This window comes from Phyllostomus hastatus, unplaced genomic scaffold (genome assembly GCF_019186645.2).
Source record: "Phyllostomus hastatus isolate PE091 unplaced genomic scaffold, TTU_PhHast_1.1 phas_contig_1, whole genome shotgun sequence".
NCBI lineage: Eukaryota > Metazoa > Chordata > Mammalia > Chiroptera > Phyllostomidae > Phyllostomus > Phyllostomus hastatus.
Genome location: NW_025333498.1, coordinates 9,801,132 through 9,819,416, shown reverse-complemented (window position 1 = coordinate 9,819,416; position 18,285 = coordinate 9,801,132). Strand labels below are relative to the sequence as shown.

General features: G+C 33.1%; 1 protein-coding gene across 2 annotated transcripts in view; it reads right to left on the bottom strand.

Moving 5' to 3' along the window:
- NCKAP1 (NCK associated protein 1) overlaps positions 1–18,285 on the bottom strand; it is a 99,360-nt gene continuing 81,075 nt past the window's right edge. For both annotated transcript variants that reach the window (XM_045846472.1, XM_045846382.1), the window contains exons 24-31: positions 16,632–16,725; positions 10,999–11,081; positions 9,600–9,680; positions 5,857–5,950; positions 3,683–3,799; positions 2,987–3,096; positions 1,825–1,914; positions 1–922 (exon numbers count right to left, since the gene is read on the bottom strand). In XM_045846472.1, the coding sequence (XP_045702428.1) occupies positions 806–922; positions 1,825–1,914; positions 2,987–3,096; positions 3,683–3,799; positions 5,857–5,950; positions 9,600–9,680; positions 10,999–11,081; positions 16,632–16,725 (786 nt within the window). In that variant the 3' untranslated portion in view covers positions 1–805. The remainder of the gene's footprint in view (positions 923–1,824; positions 1,915–2,986; positions 3,097–3,682; positions 3,800–5,856; positions 5,951–9,599; positions 9,681–10,998; positions 11,082–16,631; positions 16,726–18,285) is intronic.

Genomic DNA, 18,285 nt, shown 5'->3' with positions numbered 1-18,285 from the left:
TGTGATACAGTCTAGTGTTTATTTTATGTTATGGCAGGTACACTTGAATTTCAAAAATTTAAAACATATAAAAAGTGGTTAGGGGCTAACATTTGTATCAACAGTTGATAAATGTCTAAGATTGTTTATTATACAGCAGGGTACAATGGTAGTGCTAATGCCAGTGGGGCACCATGGAAGTTAGTCTAAAAATTAATCATCACTAGGCTTTATACAAGCAACAACATATGTTGTTGTTTTAGAATTTCGGGACATAGTCTGCTTCTAATGCTAAGCAGTCCTTTAACATTTTTAAATGTTATACAGTGTTATAGTATTTAGTTTGGCAAATGTTTCAAAATAAAGTAGGAATGTATTCATAACATCACAGAAATGCACATCCAGTTTTGTTTTCAATAAGAACCATAAGTACAGATCAGAACTCTTCCTATATGAAATAATTTACACACAGATGAATGCTATATCACTATCTAAAATAATCACTAAATACAATTCTTTTTTCAGAAATAAACAAGCAAAGGTTTTTTTCATTATCAAATATCAAAAACATAGATAATGTATATTTTTCAAACAATACTCTAAAAATTATAGGAATAATTTTTGTGAATTCAGTGAGTGTGCAACCTAAATCAACCAAGTATATTGTAGTACAACAATATTAAGAAACCAATGATCAGAAAACACAACCATATGAAAGAAATTTATAATCCACAAAACTGTTTTTCAGGCCTTAAGGTAAAATAGCTCCACAGTTTACAGGTAAAACCGAGGCAACAAAAATGCGTGCTTGTCTTCAATAGGTATTTTATGCAGAAGATGTAACACTTTGCTTGTAGACAGCATGGTATGCATTTCTCAGCAAAACATAAGGAAAACAAGATTCCAAAAGATCCATTGTTAGAAATGGAGATTCCTGCACAATCTGAAAAATTTCAAAATGTATCAGAATTCAAGTTATTTATTATGAGAATATTTACTAGCAACTTATAAACCACAATTTATATTATTCTTATTAAAAATTGACACAAATTATTTTCCTTTTACTTTAAAATCTGAAAGGTAAATGTGCCACAGTGTATGACTCTCATAAATCAATTAACAGAACATACTGAGTACTTTCATTGCCTTCAATGTATTAGACATAAAATATAAACATTTAAAATGTGGGCCATATCTTGAAGTCTAACTGGGGATCCAAGACTATGTAGAAAGCCAAATCAAACATAAAACCAACTATAATTAAAAGTGGTGAGAGGCTGTTAAGTTCCAGAGGAGGGAGTTCAAAAGGGAAGAAAGATTAATGTAGGCCACAGTAATCAGGAAAGTCTACCTGGAAAAAGATTTGAGCTATGGGTATGTTGACTCATTAAGATAGACACAGACCTCTGCAGGTAAAGGAAATTATTCTAAGTGAGGAAAGAGCTGAATGGAAGTGAAGACAAAGAATAAAGCATAGAGAATTACAGAAAATTATATTAGATGGACGGAATGAAATCAGACTAAAGAAAACTGGGAGAGTTGAAACTAATACACTAGGAAAATATAAGGCCCAAGTGTTTCCCAACTGGTTGGAAAACTATAAAGAATACTTTATAGGTAATATTGATCTTTTTTGTTGTTTTCTGATATGATTACTACAATGTAAAATACAGGCAATTGTCATTCTGTTTTCAGCACTTTTAGAAAGTGTGTGGAGTAAGCACAAGGGATCAAAAAAGTACCTCAGCTCTTATTGTTATTTAATCAATGAAATGCCCAGAAAAGACTATAATGAATAAGAATTTCTTTTTTGTTCCAAAGAAACAAAACAAAAATGAGACTTACCATATCTAGCAGTAAATAAACAGATTCTCTATTTCTTGTTGTTGTTTTATCTGTCTCCTGGCCAATTTTCAGTAGACTGGAGGATGCAAGCTTAAAAGTATGAATACATTTTAAATAAGTTTTTTAAATGAAATATTTACCAGTTACTTGCTTATTTTCAGTATGCTTCACCTTACAACACATTTCAATCATTTGGTTGCTTATATGATTAACAATTAAATAAGATATACTTAGATTCTTTACATTCAAGCAATAATTTAGATAGTGATTAAGGTATAAACAGAACAAAGACAAATGTAATAAAATATTCTGATTGGTCTTTAAAACTGATTTTGTTTTCAGGACTAGTATTTCTTTTAAAAAATGATTTATTTTTATCTTCCTAATACCTGTATTGACTATATTTCTTAGTTCCAAAATAAGAAGAAAATTTCACACTGAGTTTGAATTAACAGGAACACTGAGATTAGGATACTAAGTCTTGAATAAAGGAAATACAGGAAATGAAAAGAAAAATTTTAAATCTTAATACTGTTTTCTTTGAAACAGAAGTTACTTTCTCAAGTACTATAACTGCTTTAATTTTTTTTAAATAAACTTTTCTAAAAAGCTAACAGGATATAAACCTGAAAAGAAGCAAATATCGTAGTGTTCATTGTACCATGATGCATCTTTCCTTTAAGTAAAATATGGAAAAGGTACATTGATAAAGGAAAGAAAGAGCTACACTAATATAGAAACTAGAGCCATACTTCAAGAGGGTAGAGTTAGCCCAATTACCTTCTTTTGGGATTAAACAGTATTCTTATTTTTGAGTTTGTCACCATTAAGTCTCTCTCCAAATAAAAATAAGTAAAATATATCCTTTTAGAGGGAATATCCTCTCTTTGCCTCAATTTCTTTTGTTTTGTTTTTTCCTCTTTTAAACCCTAGACAAAGTTCTAGGGTACCACAAACATCAGCTTAGAAAAAAGGTCCTACTGCAGAACTCAAGAAAAATAAGTCACAGGGAAAAACGCAAAACTACTCCTAGATTTTAATGTCTTGCCTTACCTGTTCCTCCCCCCAAATTAATTAATTAAAAGAATTTACTGTTACTTCTCATAGTTATTTTAAGCTTTATTTATAAAATATCATGAGTTTTGCTACTGATTTTACATACCGCCAGAAATTCTTTAAGACGGTCTTCAATGCTTCCTTTGTGAATTGTAAACAAAGCTGCAGCAATCTGGTTGATGGCTTTGGCCAAGCAATGTATGTTGTTGCAGTGCCCTGAGGAAGTGCAAATAGGGTTCATTCTGTGTAACCCCCAAATATCAGTAAGACATAGAAGGCAGATCTTGAATGACATAATATACATAAATAATGGTGTGATTAAAAGCTAGGTTGGGTATAACCTATCTCACTCTCCTTTCACTTTCATGAGGACCAGCCTTCTTGAAAAGAGTGTAGCAAGAGAGCAACACTTATTATGTCTGTATTAACAAGCAAATTTTCAGAGACCCCAAAAGAAATCCTACATCCGTTTTATTTCTCAGACACAAAAAATGAAATGCTTAGCTGCTTTACAAACATTTTTCTAATCCAAACCTTAAAGTAATCTTAAAAGCTGGATACTCCTTTACCATCTATCCCCTGATGCACACATAAACACCCATAAGCTCACATACATATACACATTTCCTGTATCAGGAAATTGGGGCTTAGAAAAAGAAAAATCGACTATTCAAAGTCAGAGACAGTAAGTGAAAATGTAGCCCATATTTTATTGTAAAAAAACATTAATTACTTGAAAAGTACCTACCATATCAAAACTCGTAACTTTCCATTGCCAAAATAATTTTAAACCACTACTTACCTTCTATAGCAGGGCTATACTGAGACATCACATTGCTGGCTAGTGTTGGCAAAGAAACTGCCACAAAGACCATGAGAAGACAGGCAATTTTATACTCTTCTTCTGGACTTATGTTTTCTAAGGGAAAAAAAAAACCCAAAAATAAAACCAAGGTATTTCTTCAAGATCAGTTAAGAGCTGATAATTTAACCCCAAAAAGGCTATTTTTAATTTTTGTATAGGGTATTTCTTTATTCAGCCTCTTTGGTATTTCTTCAAGATTGGTTAAGAATTGAACATCTGCCCTGGCTGGCGTAGCTCAGTGGATTGAGCACAGGCTGTGAACCAAAGTGTCGCAGGTTCGATTCCCAGCCAGGGTACATGCCTGGGTTGCAGGCCATGACCCCCAGCAACCGTACATTGATGTTTCTCTCTCTCCCCCCGTCTCTTCCCTCCCTAAAAATAAATAAATAAAATCTTAAAAAAAAAGAATTGAACAACTAAACTAGAAATGGCAATTTTTAATTTTTGTGTAAGATATTCTACTCAGCCCCTATAGAATTGATACAAATAATATACATTATTATAGGCTATTATCAATTCCTCAGGCACATTTCAAAGAATTCTCATATTTTTCTTGTTTTAACCCTCACCTGAGAATATGTTTTTATTCATTTTTAGAGAGGGGAAAATGGGACATCATCTGGTTGCCTCCTACACGTGCCCTGTTTTGAGTGAACCCACAACCTTTTGGTGTCCAGGATGATGCTCCAAACAATGGAGCCACCCAGCCAGGGCTTTTTCTTTTTTTTAAATTGTAAGGTTACAGGGCAAAAAGTATAATTAGGGTAACTGGAATCCTAAATTTCCTAATGATAAAATTATTTTACAAGAAAATTCTATTCAATACAGTTTAGGAAATTTATTATCTCATGAAATCCTTAATGTTTTTTGTCTAAAATAAATATGAATGTAATTTGAAATTTACTACTTAAAAAATGTAAATGTGGAAAGTGGACAGGAGCTGTGACTGGAATGGCTCACTTGGTTGAGCATCGTCCCACAAAGGAAAGGGTCGTTGGTTTGATTCCCCATCAGGTCACATGCTTGGGTTGAGTAGGTCTCTCACACACTAATGTTTCCCTCGTTTTCTCCCTCCTTTCCCCTATCCCTAAAAATAAATAAATAAAATCTTAAAAAAAAAAAGGTGTACTGGATTTCCAACTTCCCCATTTTAGAAGACAAAAGGAACCAGTCATACATGAAAATAACTAGTATTGCCCTAAGGCTATTTAAAATATAACCCTTTCTAAAGTATTTATTGTAATGTGAATTAAAATTGTGGCTTATCTAGTACCTGGCAACTTCTAGCCACCCTACTATTCACACCACCACAAATTACTAATCATTGAAAAGAGCCAGAATAATAAAAAAAAAAAAGAGCCAGAATGCTTTCAAAATTTGGCTGGTTATAAAATATATAGCTGTAGCAAATGAAGTAACAGTAGTGATATCCATGTCACTATAATTAACATACTGCATGAACGACAAAACAAAAAGCAATGTTAAATCCAGAAAGCACTGATGCAAAGTGCTAGGGGAAGGCATTTTACCACCAGAAAAGGATGAAATGTTAGGTACTTTCTAGACAAATCTAAAAATATCTAGAGCATTATAGGTACTATTTCAAAGGGCTGGCCTTAAAATCTTTAGTTTAATATTATGTAATAATGCACAGACTCTTTATGATTAGTAGCCATAGTCCAATTAAAAAAGGATACTCTTTCCAAGGTATCATCTAGACCACCTTCATCGCATACAAATAAACATAGGCATAAATCTTTGTTTTCCCATCTCAAAAAATCTTTCTGTTGATTTTACTTGTGCCTCCACCTACTATAATTTTATGTTTTTGCTCTCTTTCACAGTAAAACTCTTTGACAGAGTTCATACTTATCCTAAATCCTTTTCTCCCATTTTTCTTACGCCCTTTCTAACCGGCATTTTGCCCTGGAAACTCCACTGACACTACTCTTACCAGCATCATTCACTAATTATACATAATTGATCATTCCCTTTCCACTTTCCTGGAAGCTACTCTCTCCTGGTTTTCCTTATCCTTCACTATTTCTTCCTGCTCAGTTGTTTTTGGTAGTTCTTCTTCTTTTCTCTGAGCTCTTAAAAATGCATTTTACCTGATTTTTGTGAAGAGAGAGCTACGACCAGGGCAGGATCAATCTCACAAGGTAATCCAGCAGCTGATGATAACTCATACACATTCATTGCAACCTGAGAAAAAAATGAGAGAATTACAGACTGAGAAATATTCTAACGAATTTCTGAGGAATCTCACTTAGTAAGAAAAGATATACTGTTTAAGTTAGAGTCCGCCTACTAGAACACTAGAGAATTTTGAAAACTTTCCTGAGGCAGGACCTACAACACAACTAAACTACAATGAATAGGTGATTTTAGTACTTTGTGAGGTACTATTGTTTATAACTTCCTACTGTTAGCCAATCAAAACTTGTATTATTTCTTTGGCAAATTCCAACAGAATCATTCTTAAGTTGTTATTTTTCTTAGTAAAATATCCAGCAAAAAGAGATGAATAAATGAACAAAAGTGAGTCAGAAGTACTGGACTTATGTTTATGTCCATACTATTGAATGAAAAATTATAGTGGCCTAATCATTATCGTATCTATAAATGTGGCAAATTACTTATAACACCTTTAGGAAGCTCTGATTTAAATTCGATCAAGGAATTTCTATGACTAAAGTAATTTTTTTGGTATCACGTACGGATTTCAAGTATTTAAGATATTCTGACTGCTCCACACCTCAGTTTTTGTTTTTCAATGGCTGATTCCAGATCAGAGGCAGGAAGTTTTTGTTTTGTTTTGTTTTAAGATTTTATTTATTTATTTTTAGAGAGGGAAGGGAGGGAGAAAGAGAAAGAGAAACATCAATGTGCAGTTGCTGGGGGCCGTGGCCTGCAACCCAGGCATGTGCCCCGACTGGGAATCGAACCTGCGACACTTTGGTTCACAGCCTGCACTCAACACACCTCAGTTTAAAACTACCTACATAATTGGTTACCTCTGATATTACAACCAAATATATATATATAAATATACACACATAATATATAAAATGAAATAAAACTGTGTATTTTAAAATAAATGGTTAATTGCCATGGATTAAGTTGTAGATAAACATTGGTTTTCTACCCATTATTCACTCTACCCATAAAAATTAACTAAAAATGGATCATAGATGTAAACATAAGTGTTAAAACTATAAAAGTCATAGAAGAAAATATAGGCATAAATCTTCATGACTTTGAATTAGGCAATGGTTCCTTCCATAGAAGCATTAATAAAAAAATAAACTGGATTTCATCAAAATAATTTTTGTGCTCCAGAAAATACTATGATGAAAAAACAATAGAAAAGATTTGCAAATCATGTATCTCTTAATGGACCTGTATCAAAATATATAAAGAACCCTTACATCTCAAAATTAAAAAGACAAACAAATTTGAAAAATGAACAAAAGGACCTGAACAGACATGTCTCCGAAAAATATATACAAATAGCCAATAGCATATGAAAAGATGTTCAACATATCCACCACCAGGAAAATACAAATCAAAACATGGAGATTTCACACAGAATGTAGCATTTCACACATACTAGAACAGCTATAATTAAGGAGACAGATAAGAAATATTGACAAGGATATAGAGAAATTAAAACTGCCATACACTGCTGGTGGAAATGCAAATTGGTACAGCCACTTGAAAACCAATTTGGTAGTTTTTCCAAAGGAAAAACACAGCATTTCCATATGACCCAGCTATTCCATACCAGGAATATACCCAGGAGAAATGAAAGTACATGGCCATCCACACAAAAACTTGTGCATGAATATTCTTAGGAGCATTATTTATAGTGGCCCATAAGTGAAACAGCCCAAATGCCTATCAATTAATGAATGCATAAATAAAATGTGGTACATAGCCAGATAACTGAATATTACTTGGCAATAAAAAATGAAGTACTTATACATGCTACATGAATACACCTTGAAAGCATTATGCTAAGTGTAAGAAGCCAGTACCAGGAGACCAAGTACTATATGACTTATATGAAGTGTCAGAAGAGGCAAACCTATGCAGATAGAAAGTAAATTAGTGGTCACTTAGGGCTAGGGAGTGGGAAGAAATGGAAAATGACTGCTAATGAGCATTACCTTTCTTTATAGGGTGATGAAAATGTTTTAAAGTTGACTGGTGATAGTTGCACAACTTTGTGAGGTCCACTGAATTGTACACTTTAAACAAGTGATTTTATGGTAGGTAAATTTTATCTTAGTAAAAACTATTAACAAATATATGTTTGGTTTTCTAAAAAATAGTAAGCTTTTTTTAGAAAAGATTGCTGGTCAAGTGCTAAGAGAACTGGATGATTGCTCAGAATATTAATTACTATTCTCATGATCTGCACACCAGTGTCTTCTCAAGAATAAATTCACCTTCAATGTTTTCTTCACTTTTTTCTACAGTGTTTCCACTTAAAAAATAATTTGCACTATTAATATACAGTTTCCAATCATAAAATCACAGGACAATTATTGATCTCAAATATTTATCCTGTACAAAGCACTGTGGGGAAATAATGAAAACAAGGTCTTAGTCTTCATGATGTTTACAATCTAGTATAAATTTAAGAGAAAAAACACAACTATAACACAGGGTAGAATGTATTTAATTCTACAATGGATAAACAGAATAACACAACAAAAAAAATCTTTATGATCACCTGGGGATCAAGGAATGTTTCTTAGAAGATAGCAACTGAATCATCAGGCCTTAAACAAGGAGAATTTCAAAAGGTAGAAAGAGAAACAGCAAGATTTTCAGGTAGAATAAAATTAGAGGACAAAGATGTGAGAGTGTACACAGATCTGGTTATCTCATAGGATGCACATGAAGAAAAGAGGGGCAGAGTTAACAAGGGAACTGAGTGGGAAATGGACAGAACTGTGATAGACAAGCCCTAAATTTAAGAAGAGACTTGAGCCCTGGATGGTGTAGCTCAGTGGATTGAGCGTGGGCTGCGAACCAGGCATCGCAGGTTCGATTCCCAGTCAGGGCACATGCCTGGGTTGCAGGCCATGACCCCCAGCAACTGAACATTGATGATTCTCTCTCTCTTTCTCTCTCCCTTCCCTCTCTAAAAATAAATAAATAAAATCTTTAAAAAAAAAAAAAGAAGAGACTTGAATGTCATATAAGAGTTTAGACATTACTTTTTTCTGTCAGTGCTTTTCAAAATATGCAAACCTGAAAATAACCATTCCAAGAACATAATAGCCTAAAAAGCATAGATATGAGCTGACCTGTCATTTACTAGATGTGTCACCACTGGTAAATCATTGCTGCCATCAGTCGTTGGACTTCATGATGAATAAGTTTTTCAAGAAAAAATTGTGGACCCATGGCTACCAACCTTCTATCTTATAATTACTCATTTAAAAGCAAGGTATTAAAAAAATTATAGCCTACAACTAACATTCTTTTGTAAGATTTTATAATGTCAATTTTAAAACATTGACTGAATTTATCTCTATTTAAAACAAAACAACTCTTTACTCTGTCATCTTTCTCACTGTGCTTATGACCATGACCAGGTATCCATTTAAGGAAAAAGAGATCTATACCCACTCCATTTTACACTGTTACAGGTGACCAAGGAAGATTAACTTTCAAAATGCCTGCACAGTATGTTGGTGCATTAGATGCATTTTCAAAGGCAAGCATGCTAACTATTGGTCTAAAATAGAAACTTAGTAGTTTAGGATTTATTAAATTTTATTTCATATGTAATACGTATTTTAGAAATTGTAAAAATCCAAATATAAGGTTTTATTACCTTCATATCAGTTTCCCTTGGAATGTGATCCTTGAAATCTTCAATTGAACTTACAAGAAAAGGAATGTGGTAGGACAAGACCTAGGCAGGACAATAGAAACACACCATTATTTTTAAATAGTGACTTCTATTATGAAATATTACCATTTGAGTACTTTCAGTTTTCATAAAAATTATTTTATGTTATTATGTAATTTTCTAAAGTACTAAAATACACAGAAATGGAATGTATATACTCAATGTCAAACTGAGTATAACCAAATGACAAATGGTTTAATGGAGAGTAAAGATGAAAAAGTAGCTCAATAGTGAGGCAAGTTATATCTCCTGAATTTTGATACCAAAACAAAAAAATACATTCAAGGTCCTGATTGGTATGGCTTAGTGCATCGGGCATCTTCCCACAAACCATAAGGTCACCAGTTCCCCAGTCAGGGCACATGCCTGGGTTGGTATTTTTATTTTTCCCTCCCTTCCCCTCTCTCTAAAAATATTAGGTTGGCCAAAAACTTTGGCCAACCCAATATTTTTTTTCCACAGGATGGCTCTAGTAGTGCTTAGTTGTCTTTAACTTCATTTGAAACAATTTGTTAGATTATATTGTGACAGTCAAGGGCACATGCCTGGGTTGTGGGCCAGGACCCCAGTACAGGGTACGCAAGTGGCAACCACACACTGATTGTTTCCCTCTCTTTCTCCCTCCCTTCCCCACTCTCTAAAAATAAATAAATAGAATCTGAAAAAAAAAAAATTGTGGTTGTATTGTGACAGCTGTCATATCAACATGCATTTAAAAATGTATCAAAATTGGTGAATTTTTGTGTAGCCATTTTAATATTGAAGATGGAAGAAAATATGCAACATGTTTGGCATATTACGCTTTATTTCAAGAAAGGTAAAAATGCAACTGAAACACACAAAAAGATTTGTGCAGTGTACGGTGAAGGTGCTGTGACTGATGGAACATGCCAAAAGTTGTTTGTGAAGTTTCATGGGAGGTTTTTCGCTGTATGATGCTCCATTGTCAGGTGGACCAGTTGAACTTGATAGCAATCAAATCAAGACATTAACTGAGAACAATCAACATTATATCACACAGAAGACAGCCATCATACACAAAATATCCAAGTCAATAAAGGTATTGTTCAAAATAAAAAATGTGTCTTTTATTTTACAGAAAAAACTAAACAAACTTTTTGGCTAATCCAATAAATAAATAAAATCCTTAAAAAAACTACATTTAAGTACCTTTAATTTCTGTATACTTTATTTTAAATAACTATGAAACCTGGAATTTTAATTATATCATTGCCAATTATAAATGTAAAGAGTAACTTTTAATTTCTGGTAAACTAAAAGGAATTATTTGGATATAGGATATGTACTTAAGGTTTCTTACATCTCTAAGTGCTTCTTGTGCCAATGAGCGGAAGGATAAAATTACACCAATTATTGTCATCCTCTTCAAGACACTGTCAACAGCTAAATTTGAAGGAAGGGGAGAAGAGAAGAAAAGAATGTGAAGTGGATTCTTTCTTAACCTTGGAGAAAATTCTTAGTTATAAAATTCCCATGATAAAAGGCACAATGAATAGCAATCTGATTATAACAAATGATTAAAGAGGCAAATGTTTTAAAAACTGATACTAAAATTAAGAAAATTGCCATTTACTGCAAACGGAGTACACTGTATTCTTTAAAGTGGTTTTAGATGATTCACCAGAATCTTGAAACAATCATAGAAACAGCTACCTTTGTACTCCTATCTCAGAAATGGTATAGGTAGGAGGAAAGAGAGACTAGGGGGGAAAAGAGGAAGCTGATCAGAGTGGATATGAGGTAAATAATGGCCCCACAACTAGGAGATGCTAAATTTTTAAGTTGCTGAGGTCTGGAGGGTCCAGAAACCAAAAATGACTATTGGGATGATGGGCAGTTTTCACAAGCCCAGGTTACTAAAAATCATGAATGAATTTGATCCTTTATATTTTGGTCACAGAGCATTACTCTAAAAATTGTTACTACATATTCAATATTAAAACCTGGTTAACAAAACCAAGGGAGAGTAGGATCTGAAGAATCAATACCTTCCTATTTTAAAAAGCCAACAAACATTTACTGAATTACTTCCCATATACAATGCATTCTACTAGGTAATAAGAACAAATATAAATAGAATAATAATCTAGATCTTAAATAGTCTAAATGAACTGCAAGATAACTAAGAAAATACTACATTTGAGAAAGATATATAATTTATATATACATAACAAATTTCTAGAAAGATAGATAACTGTTATTATCTTTGAATAGGAAGGAAGAGAACTGTTTGACTTTCTAACTCCTACGTTGTTTGTTTAAACTTTAAGTATCTTTTAGTGTAACAAACAAGGCATAATAAAAGCCAAAATGTGATGAGAATTACAAATAGTAGTGTTAACAAAATGATGTAAGGCACAAATACGTTACAAATTTCACATGAGCAGAAACCAGTGTTACTAACCTTTTTATCTATCTCTAGCACTCACCAGAGTGGCTGAGACCCAGAATAAGATGTTCAATGAAATGGTTATTCAAGTAATGAGGCTAGAAAACTGTTACTATCAAGAAAAGGGGAGAAGAAATGAGGGTAAAAAGAAAGATTTATCTTGAGAAAATGTCTCCCAAGTTGGGCATAACGAGAAGGGTATCCCAGTCCAGAAAAAGGAATAGAAGAAAACAGTATTGTGACATCATATATTTTCCCACATTGTTTACGTGGAATTTAATCAAATATATTGGCAAAAACTGTATCCTACAACTTCCTCTTAAATATGTACAGCAATGACACATATTAAAAGTTCTGAGAAATTTCACAGAAAAAAATTTTGTTGACCTTATCTTTTAATGGATTATTTGCCAAACTTATTTGACCACTGGTACCCTTCCCTTACCTCCCATAATTCCCATTAACATTCTGCTATGGTCTAAATGTTTGTGTCCTCACAAAATTTACAAATTGAAATCCTAACTCCCAAAGCTGATAATGGTCTTCGAAGGTGAGGCCTTTAGAAGTTGCTAAGCCATGATGGTGGAACTCTCATGAATTCAATTAGTGTCTTATAAGAGGCTCCAGAGAGAACCCTAGCCCCCTGTATCATGTAAGAATTCAAGAGAAGTCCACAACTTTGATGAAGGCCCTCACCCCACCGTGTCGGCACCATTATCTTGGACTGCCACAACTGTGAGGAATAAATTTATGTTGCTTATAAACTACCCAGTCTATAGTATTTTGTTTTAGCAGCTCATATTCATAAGACCCAACCCAAGGAACTAATTACCATATTTTGTTGTGTATAATGTATTCCCATGTATAATGGGCACCCACACTTTGGGCCCAAACTTTCAGAAAAAATCTTTTGTTTTAATTTTTAATTCATTTTTTAAATTTACTTATATTTAGAAACAAAACCGATTATCATACTCCAGGGTATTATTTTGTATATGCATATCATTATTGCTTTCTAGAGTTACACTTTTAATGCATAAGCATAAAGAGAAGAATTAAAAACATTTATACAGATAAAGAATTAGTACTACCCATATATAATGCATATCCTTATTTTTCCCTCAAAAATTTGGGCAAAAAAATGGACATTATACATGGGAAATATGGTCATACTAGAACCCTGGCTATGTGGGTCTTGGGCCAGGCAAGCAAAAGGTAGTGGGAGACAGGAGAGAAAGGGCTGGATATGAAGTTTATACAAACAACAGCTTTTGAAGGCCATGCTAAGTAGATTACACTTTCCTTCTAGTAGTAAGTGGGTTATTCGGGGTTTTCAAAAATATAAAGAATGATATGAAAAGAATTATGTTTAAAAACATGACTCTAAATGTTGGGAGATAGGTTAAAAAGAGAAGACTGCATGTTAAGAAGCCCTGACTGAAGTTCACAAAGCAATGACAAAGCCTTAAACAACTACTACAGGATAGATTTGGGATTTAAGAGGTGAGATCTGAAGTAAGAGTTAAAAGCTTAAACACTATAGCAGGTAACATAAAACAGTGAAGTAGACAAAATAAAAGATAGAATAGTGAGTAGGAAACACTGGAGAAAAATGTCTATGGGCGATACCTGTAACTTAGTTCCAGCTAATCACTGCCATGTGGGGAAATACTGACAGATGTTCTGGATTGTTATGCAAAATATCCCCTTTTAAAAACAACCAATTTTTCTCAATTTAATGCATCATAGGGCCAAATAAGACCAACCTATTTATAAACTCTGATTTGTAAGATATAGCTATTAGATATAGAATATAATGACCAAAGAATCAGGGAAGATGCCCAAATTTTCTTGTGCAAGTCACCAGGTGGATGGCAAGAAAGGTAATAAAATGGTCAAGAAAAGAGTATCAGGCTTTTTCTCCTCACCCACTTACATCTCCCATGGGAAGGTCCTTCCCATTCCAGAGAAATTGTGAAGTTATCAGTGGGCCATATACCTGAAGATGTCTAACAATGTTTCTCAAACTTCAGTACAAATCAGCAAAGTGGTTCAGTAGGTGTGGGGTAAGACCCAATAATTTACATTCTTAAGAAGCTCCTAGCTCCTAGGTGATAACTGTTGGTTGTTATTTCTGGTTAACAAACCACTTTGAGAACCCTTGGTCAAACCAGCACTTGGTGTTAAACATCTGGAGCTCAACAGAGTCAAGGCTGAAGATGAATATGTAAGACACGTAATAAATAAGAATGGATACACTTTCCCACCAGGACTGTAGAATAATGATTTAAAAAAGGTAGAGGTAAAAGCATTGGCAAATTAAAAGAATAAAAATAAATACAAAGAAAAATAGAAGAAACACTAGAGAGAAATCAAGTAGAATAAAAGGAAAAAGGACTTGATTTTGCAAATGGGAAATTAGCCATACTACAGTATACGGAGAGTAGAGAATTGGGAAGACAAAACTGTGAATACAAGTTTGTCAAAAAGTTTAGCAATATGAAGAGTGACAGAATGAGTAAGAGGCAGGTTTAACAACAGTCTTAAAAAGTGTCATTTCACTAGCAGTATCTGGCTTCCAGAGAGCAGAACACTTTTGGGATCAGGGAAGTTACTTCAGATGACAAATGCAGCAAAAAGTCAAGAGTATGACAGTACAGAGGAGAAAGAATTAAAATCACTAACAAAATTTTACAGTCCAAAATGAATAAGTAACTGGAGACATCAAAGTTTCAATGAGCTAGAACTAAGAGTTTAACAGGCATGAAGCAGTGGGAGAGCCGGAAGATATACAGGTCTGAGAGTGGAGTTTCAAATTCAGGATTTTACCAGTGCAACAGTTTCAGGTGATAATAACATCAAAGTACTGCTTAAGTAAATAAAGGTCTTTAAAAAAAGGCAACTTGTAATTCTGTATATAGTGGCAAGGTCAGGGCAAAGGTGAGTGGAATGAATTTTAAAAAGGAAAAATCACTATAGGAACACTAGAAAATAAAAGTCTGGAATAAGGGAACCAGTATAGTAATAAACCCAACCCCAAGAAACACAGTGTCAGAGAATAAAAAGGAACAATATTAAATTTGATCAAGTCACATAGTTAGCCTAAAACTGAAATTTATTCCAGACTGCCTCCCAATTCAGAGTTACTTTTAATAAATAATATTGCTCTTTCCTTGTAAGGGTATTGAAAAGAATGGTTATTGACTATGAAAATCAAATTATTCTGTAAGTACATCAACTTGTGGATATAGGGTGAAGGAAGCACAAGGTTAGAGGTCAGAGACAAGAGGGTATTCTGAAAAACAGCTCAACTGAAAAGAGCAGCTTTCTCTAGTTCCCAGAAGAAGCCACTTTTGAGCAGATTATTTTCTCCAAATCACAAGAAAGATTTAATAAATTCTATTAAAAATAAATGATATATATGGGCCATTAAGACAATTTATCTTTTGATTTTGGCCAATTCCAGGGTCATGAATAGCCACTATTATACACAAAATTCAAGTAAATAGAATCTAGATAAAGAATTACGAATTTTATTTTGAAAACCTACAAATTTTAACAAATTATTATTTTGTTTCAATTCCACAAGTAGGAGAGTCAAACTAACAGTAAACAGAGATTGCACAGTGCAGTGGCTTAGTTGCTTCTAACCAGACGATATGATCAAATGCTGTTAATTAGTAGAACACTGACTAGGGTTAAGGCTAGTGGGGTGGTCAAATGAATATTAAAAAATAAGGGAAACATGAAAAATAAAAAATGTTAAGAATAAACAAAAAAAGACTAGAAACTATTCTAGTCTATTTGATTATTAAATATCAAGCAGATATTTAGTAATTGCCTCCTAAATATTTTTCACATTCCTCCTTCCTATAATGTTACCAAATCAATCTCTTTTTTCATTTTTTTAATTTCATTTTTCAAAGTATTATACAGTGAACCTGACCTTTTGTCCCCTTTTGGTGTACAGGCTCTAGGGAAAAAGACGAACATATGTAGATTTGTGTTATCACCATAACCACTATGGTGAACAGTTTCATCAACCCCCCAAACTCTTTTAGTGCTTTGTTTCTAGTTCTGGCAACCACTGATCTGTTCTATAAGGCAAACTGTAGCGTAATTTCATACTAATGTGTATTAAATAAGTTTCTATTTTTTGAAGCAAGATAAGACAGCCTAATAAAGAAATCCCCTAACTCATTTTATAGCTTCATAAAATTTGACAGATCTGTAAAACATTGAAAAGAAAAATATCAAAAATGAAATATCTAACACAAATGGTTTTAATTTTCTTAAGGACTATTTTTTATTTGGGAAAATAAACCTGGTTTTTCAAATACAAAGACTATTTTACTTGGAATTTCACTATTTTTTTTTTAATATTGGAAAGACTTTTAAATGAATCAATAAGTACGACTTCAGATCTCTTTTTAAGTAGAGTACTGCTCATAATTCACTACAATATTTATGTTTACAAATTTTGAGCAAAAGCTAAATACTTCTGGTCTTCTTAATACTTATCAAAAGTATCATAAGTTACCCACATGATAATCTTTTAAAGAGTGCAGCCATCTGGTCTGGTTTGTCAAAGCTGGTCCTCATTTGTGTTAGCACATCAACGTTCTCCACCACAAGTTTCTAAAAAGAAGAAAAATCCCAGGTCAGGCACGGACCTCCTTGTGTTAATGAGATAAGAGCATGCTTGGAAACTACAGCCTGACATATAGGAAATACAATTCACGAAATCCAGATGCTCTCTGCTATATATATTTTTTGTTGTTTTACTAAGGGAATCTTCAAATTTACATAGGCTTCATGTTTTCTTCAGTTTGCAAATTCAGGAAGAGAAGAATTCAGGAAAAAAAGCAATAAAGTAGTAGGACAAAGGAGTATCTTATCCTTACACACAGAAAAGTATTAATAATAAAAAGCAGACACTGAAGTGGATAGAACAATAAATTCCACCAAAAAAAATTCTTGCTGTTTAAGCTAGGTGAAAATAGCTTAGAGTTCATTGCTGGATATATACGATCAGAAGAAGAATAACTTGTTGGGGTATGGTACCACTTTCGTGTGGATTATAACAGAACAATATTTTCCAACACAAATTATCAAATGGAAATGTCAACCATTTATCTTGTTTTTCAGGGATCATTGAAAAAGGAAAAAGAATAGAAAGAAGGAAGGGATAAAAATAAAGGAAGAGAGTGAAGAATAACTATTTAAGAAAAGTGTAACTCATTATTAAATGAGTAACTCATTATTAAATGTTTTTCTTAAAAGAAGCATTGGAAAAATAATTTAGTTTAAAAATTATAACTAAGACAAATGGCCTGGATTTGGACATACGTAGTTCTGAATACACATATCCAAGCTTCATCCTTGCATATTTCAGTCCAGCAGGTCTAGGTATAAAGACATTGCAAGCACACTGTTAAAGTGCCACAGTGGTTTTGTTATGAGCCAAAGACTAATGACAAGTGTTTTAAGGGCAGCATGAAAAACTACACAGAAAATCCATAAAAATCATTTTTCCTATGCTAGTATGAATTTGGTTTAGGTTATCTGATATTACATCAGATTATTTTTCTTTATGATCCCAATCAAAATGTTCAGTCACATTTATTTGCTAAATCATCTCCTATACTCTAATTATACTGCCTGCTGGCTCTGGGGTCAAATCCATATTTGTCCTACTCTAAAACTTGATTCAACCAATATACACTCAAACTACATGCCACAATCTGACAGTGCTCATTCACCTTTATTATAATATCAAATGTCAGTGAATCAAAGACACCACTGAGTTTTAAATGCACCATTATGTTATGTGCCAGTAAGGAAAAAAAATAATCAATTAAACTGAAATGTTTTCTAATCATCTGATTCTCAGAAATATTATTCAGAAATAACTGTTTTAGAATCAATAAATTATATATATTTAATATTAAGAATACTAATCATTTTTAAGTCTTGTACTAGGCGATTTACAAACAATCCCATTTACTTTGATCCAAATGAGAGAGGGTATATTCCAGTTTTACAACTGAGGAGACTAAGGCTCATAGAAGTTAGATAAGTTGCCCAAAGTAGCAAAGATACTGAATAGTAAAATTTGGAATCTGAATATAGGTTTGTCTGATTTAAAAATCCATCCCCTTAATCCCTAAATAACAGGTTCCCAATCATCAGTGTACA